The sequence below is a fragment of the Neolamprologus multifasciatus genome, chromosome 4 (genome assembly GCF_963576455.1).
Source record: "Neolamprologus multifasciatus chromosome 4, fNeoMul1.2, whole genome shotgun sequence".
Classification (NCBI taxonomy): domain Eukaryota; kingdom Metazoa; phylum Chordata; class Actinopteri; order Cichliformes; family Cichlidae; genus Neolamprologus; species Neolamprologus multifasciatus.
This window is the reverse complement of record NC_140442.1, coordinates 8,090,450-8,096,600: the sequence shown is the minus strand read 5'-3', so window position 1 is coordinate 8,096,600 and position 6,151 is coordinate 8,090,450. Positions and strand designations below refer to the sequence as shown.

General features: G+C 40.7%; 1 protein-coding gene across 8 annotated transcripts in view; it reads left to right on the top strand.

The window, feature by feature from the left end:
- Positions 1–3,437: 3,437 nt before the first annotated feature.
- The window catches only part of cdk12 (cyclin dependent kinase 12), a 50,026-nt gene continuing 47,312 nt past the window's right edge, over positions 3,438–6,151 (top strand). For 7 of the 8 annotated variants that reach the window (XR_014873911.1, XR_014873910.1, XR_014873912.1 and 4 more), the window contains exon 1: positions 3,438–5,459. Coding sequence is in view for 4 of the 8 variants with exons in the window: in XM_085158288.1 (XP_085014414.1) it covers positions 4,291–5,459 (1,169 nt within the window). In the remaining 4 variants the exon portion in view is untranslated. The remainder of the gene's footprint in view (positions 5,460–6,151) is intronic. The other variant, XM_085158289.1, reaches the window with a different exon arrangement.

The window sequence follows — 6,151 nt, the reverse complement described above, 5'->3', positions numbered from 1 at the left end:
AAAAAAACAGCAATTTTTAATTGAACAATTATCTCCTGATGCCCCTAAGGATAAAGAACACCCTTTTAAAGCATGTGTAAATAATATACTTTTTTTGGGGGGGTGGGGGGTTAATCCCAAGGTTTGAATTTGAAGAGGACCTTTGCATCTTTTGTTCTTTACTCACTGGCCACTTTATTAGATACATCTGTTCAACCGCTCTTTAATGCAGCTATTTAATCAACCAATTGCATGGCAACAACTCAATGCATTTAAGCTGCTAGAATTGTCAAGTAGACTTGTTGAAGTTCAGATTTATCATCAGAATGGAGAAGAAAAAGTTATTTAAGTGATTTTGTATGTAACTTGATTGTTGGTGCCAGACAGTCTGGTGTGAGTATTTTAGAAACTGCTGATCTACAGGGATTTCCCCACACAACTCTTTCTAGGGTTTACAGGGAATGGTCCAAAATAAAGAGGAAATATCCAGTGAGCAGCAGTTCTCTGGGTGAAAATGGCTTGTTGATGTCAGAGGTAAGAGGAGAGTGGCCAGACTGCTTCAAGCTGTGTGAAAGGCAACAGCCACTCAAATAACCACTCATCACAACCAATCTATGAAGAGCAATCTTGAATGCACAATACATCAAACCTTGGAAAAATATTACCTGGTCTGATAAGTCTTGCAACATTTGGATCTTTGGATGTTCTGATGGCTGCTTCCAGCAGGATAACATGCCATGTTGCAGAGCTCAAATAACTGGTTTCCTTAAATGACAGTGAGTTCACTGTACTCTAACAGCTTCTAGAATCAACAGATCTCAATCCAATAGAGCCTCTTTGGGATGTGATGTATAATGATGTATATCATGGGTGTGCAGATGACAAATTTGTAGCAACTGTGTGATGCTATGATGTCAATATGAATCAAAATGTTTTCAGGATCTTATTCCATCTGTGCCATGAATAATTAAGGCAGTTCTGAAGGCAAGTGTCTCAGTACTGGCAAAGTGTACCTAATAAAATCACTTATGAGTGTATATGCATATGTGTTAAGCTACAAAAATACACACTCAGAAAGAGGTGCACTGTAGAAGACAATTTTATCCCTAAAGGAATAATCCAAACAAATGTGCCCTCTAGTACTGTTCACTGGACCTCAACGCTTTAATACTGTTAGTATGTGATTTGTGGGAGCTACCTGGTTTCCTATTTCAATTACAGGTAAGGCATTAAATACCCGACTAGGTTTATTCTGTCCAGGTCTTGTATATCAGTGACATAGAGATGCAGATGATAGTACTATTTTCGAACAGAAATAAGGTCGGGGGTTTAACCTCTTCCAGGCATTTTCTTGATTTTCTCTGGTCCAAAGAGAGATGCTTGTTATGTTCATGGAGTAGTTCTCAAACGGTGTGTTGTTACCAGGGAAAAATGTTGAAGGTTTTCTGAAGTGGGGCATTAAAAAAATAGTTTGACAACAGAGATGTCAGATACATAAAGCTCTGAATATTAAGGAAGACTAGAAAAGAAATAGCGAGTTCACATAAATGAATTCCAAGTATATGAATGAAAAGTAATATAAAATATGTTTATATACCCAATTTTACTAGTCTTTTAAAGGGTTTCTTTTTGTATTGTCACATTATATTTCAAAATTATCACCCAGAACTTGCTCTGTGAAGTACAAATCACAAATGTATAAATAGGTACCTGCTGTCAAAAAAAAGATGTGCAACTTTCATGAAAAATTCAGGATGAAAACATTGGGGTTAACTTGAAAGTTTAGCGAGATTTACATGTAAGATAATCGGTATATTATCAGTAGTAGTAGTTAACGGACTTTAGTTGGATCTAAATGAAGCAGCTAGGGTGCCTTCACACCCCATATGGAAAAGAAATAGTAAAAACGTATATGATTTACTCATGAAAGTGGCCACTTTCTCATTACTTTCATATATTTTTTTAGTAAGTATCCAAAACATACAAGTTTCATTATATGATTTTTCAAGGGATCTTATATGTGTTTTCACTCTTGTATGCTTTTCATACAAGACAGATACAAACTTTATAAGATTTATATATATCTTTTCCATATGGGACTGGCTGCACCGCAAGCTTAAAAAAAAAAACCCTAATCACTGTTGAATACTTCTCACATTCATTATTTTATTTTATTTTATTTTTAGATAAAGAATTAAATATTCATTATTCAATCATTTTGAGGACATATGCCAAAAGTATGATTTTCCCAAAAAAGCTCTCACAGTCGTACTTTTGCATTAATTTTAGTTTTAACACTCCTCCAGTAGCAGGACTATGAACAAGTGCAACAAATAGAGTGAAGAAAGGGAGGTCATTGGGGGACAAAGAGACATCAGAGGGAACGACAACAAGAACTGTGTCTTTGTGTGTGTGTCTGTAGCTTGAAAAAGTTTGTATTTTTACCAGAAAGATAGAAAAGTTTTGACCCAGAAATTCCTTATTTGTGTGTTTTGTAAAGATCCAGGCCTCAATTCCAACCAGCAGACATGTCAGTGTGTTTTTGTAAGTTAAGTGTGTGTATGTAAATGCACTTAAATATAGCATTGTCCTTAAAAAATCTGAAATATCTCTGCTTAATTATCCATTTCATATCATATACTTTAAGTGAAACTGTGATTTGTGATAACTACTTTATTTTTTCAGTAAGATAAGGTACAACTCTCTATTTAAAACTATTCTGTGTACACGTAAACCTGAAAATCCTAAACAACAGATACCCACAGGCAAACTGGCATATGTCAGTCACAGGGCAAGAACATATGCTGTTTTTCTTTCATGGCAGCTTTAGTTCATTCACTGCCTTCCAAGTGACTATTGTCTGATTGTTGTATTGTTTAAGACATGTAGATTTCTATTTATCTTACCAATACGCAGAATGCTGATCCATCTGCTGATATGTAAAGTACTAGTACGGAGACAAGCCCAACATAAAGTCATGCTTTGGTTGACTTCTCCTAAACACTTCTCTTCGCTTCTTTTTCCTACTAGAGCATTACTTAAACACAGATTTCTCTGGGGTAACATGATAAAAGACTAGTACATTTTGAAAGACGCCCACCTAAGACTGGACCTCATGCTTATCTTGTGAAGCAGATCTTATTAAAAAGACCTTACCATGTAAGTTAGTGAACCTTAGTAGTAGGTTAAATATGTTGAAGCTTTCAGGACCCAGAGGCAGTTGCCTGCTGCCTGTTGATAATAAGACTTTGCTCTATTAGCTTTGCCCCAGTGTCGTCCTTTTCTGTTCCAACAAGCTCAACATTTAACAACCCATCATGAGCCTGACATCTAACATGTGTGTTGATTTAAATGTGTTATCTGAAACTTGGAAAGTTTGTAAAAATGTACTTTTGCTAATTAATACACATCTCTTTATTTTACGTCTCTGTCGTGTCGCCATGAGGACGGTGGGTGGGATCTTTGCGGTGATAGGAAGTTGCTCGGATACAGTCAAGATTGGCAGTGCTCCGTCTTCCGGTTCAATCGGCTGTGCGCAGAAGTTGCTAGTTACAGGAGCCATGATGGCGTTTGTAGTCTCCTTGAGCTAGGGCTGTGGATGATATTAAATCCACTAGCATCGCCCTAAATATAGGCCTGGTTGATTTCCAGAGCCATTGATAATAAACTGGAACATCTACTGCACACGAAAATATTATAATTTCTTATCAATATTGAATTTATAGGGGATAAAACTTACATTAAAGGGAACATGTAATCAGTACCAACCGGGTCAAGTTTTCATTTTGTTGGAGAAACGAGCGTCTTTTAATGAAGGCATTTGCTTGTTTCTGAATGCTAAGACCTTATTCTGTGGAATTAAAAACACCTTTACTTAACTTGGCACCGGACAAGGACAGCTTTCACAAAGGGACTTTTTTTTTTCTTTTTTAGGAGTCAGCTCGCTAGCTGCTGAGCTTTAGCTAGCTGTGCTAGCTAAACTGAGAAGGAGACGACACCACAATGATCAAATGTTTGGTTGGAGTCTTTTTCATTCGCTGACTAACTGAAAGTACAAACTTCGCAGCACTGGAAAACCAACTTGGCATTTATCTGCTTTGACGAAATATGCTGGCGATCTCAATGGAATGAATTGGCATTGAGGAGAAGTGGACGTAAGCGGCCTGGTGTGTTTATTTTTGTATTTTCCTGTCCTGATTTCGCTTAGTAAGACTTGTTTTGACATTTGGAGTTGTTACTGGTCTCCTGTGAATGAATTGCCTGGATCACCGAGGCCAAGTCGCAGAAGAGGCACCGACGCCGACGTGAGGGATGCCTGGGTCGGACCGACACCATGGGACCAAGAGGAAGCCGGAATCTAGCATCGGTGGTGTGCCACACCAGACCCAGGGCCCGACTCATACCTCTGCGGGCGACATGATGAGCAAGGACGGCAAGGTGCAGTTAAAAACTTCAATGTCCTCTTCTTCTTTAAAACGCAAACGGCATAAATCAGCAAAACATAATCGGGAATCCTTGGCGGCACCTGACGATTTTACCCTCGGCGATACGGCGCCTCCTGGTGTCAACACGGTGAAGCCTCTAGTGGAGTACGACGATATTAGCTCCGACTCGGACACCTTCTCGGACCCACCGTCCTCCAGGCCTTTTGAGAGGGGGGGAAATCGACTGGAGCCCTCACCAGACTACGATAGGGATATTGGCGAAGAAGAAGGTAATAGAGAGAGCAGGGGGCACAGACACCCACGAAAAAAGTCCAAGGACACTAACAAAGTTAGAGACTCTGGAAATGGAGAACGTGGGTCCAAGAAAAAGAGCAGTAAAGATCGCGAGAAAGTGACTCCTGGAAAGGGCAAGGAGAAGGAGGCCTCGTTAGGCTCCTCATCTAAACGCCAGGTGCCGTCAGAGGGGGATTCCAAACGTGGGGAGCTGATGCTCTCCTCTCAGGCACCGCCTGCAGCCAGTGTAGGTAGCACTACTTCTTCTACATCCTCATCTCGCAGCAAGGAGAGCAGCCGCTCAGGGAAGTCTCGCAAAGACAGGCAACAGCGGAGAGAAGGCCGAGGGGAGGCCAGCCGCAGCTCCTCCCAGAGGAGCCGGACAGATAGAAGCCATCGCAAGTCCTCCAAGAGCCACAAGTCAAGCCCGAAGGGGAAGTCTTCAAGTAGGGGTAGCCCACGGAGAAAGGGCACCAGCTCTGCATTGTCGCCGAGTCCCAGAAGAGGGGCCGGTAGTGAGAGTCCACTGGGCGGTGGGTATGGACATCAGGGAGATGACAGCTACTCAAGACGGAGGGCGGCCCAGCAAAGCCCGAGTCCCTATGGTGATGTGTCTCGCCGTAGCAGGCAGAGATCAGACAGCCCCTACGGCAGCAGACACAGGTCCTCCAGCTTTGAGAGGGACAGCAGCCCTTACTCTAGGAGACGCTCCGCGAGCCCCTATGGTAACCGCAGATCCTCCAGTACGAGCCCCATGTCTCGGTGAGTATATGCTGTAGGTCACCTTTTAAATCTTTTGGGGATTATGTTCTAGAGACATTTACTTATCAAGCCACCTTTCGTAGAGGTTTTTTCATATTTCCATAACCTTCACCTTTTATGATCCTACTTTACGTGCATTTTAAGTTTGAGATTAGACAAATATGTTGAACTTGTAGAGGGCTTTTCACTCCAGCTAATTGATCTCTGCATTGAAGTTGAAATTCACCATACATAACGGACAAAAGCTTGAGAGTGCGAAAAATACAGGATGGAGATAGGCAATACCTGTAGTTGAAAACAGGGTTTGCCTTAAGCTGTCATTTCAATTCAAAAACAGAAGCTTAGGGCACTTCAACCTGGCTCTGTGACCATAAGTATCTGTGTTCATAATTACATTTGAGCTATAGAGTCCATACTTGCCACTGATTTCAGAAAAAGACAGGTGTCTTTAATGAAACCTGGTACTTAGTTTTAGGAGGGCCTCACATTCTTTTATAGAGAAGGTAACAGATTTTTATTTGATGTGTAATATCATTTTCAAAATTTCACCATTATGTAGCAATGGAATGTTTTTGAAACTAAATAATTTTCTTAATTAATTAGCCCAGTATATTGCTTTAGACAACAAGAATAGATCCAGTTGGCCATGTTTGAAAGCGTCAGTAGTTTTAGTTTTACTTGTCCCACATGGT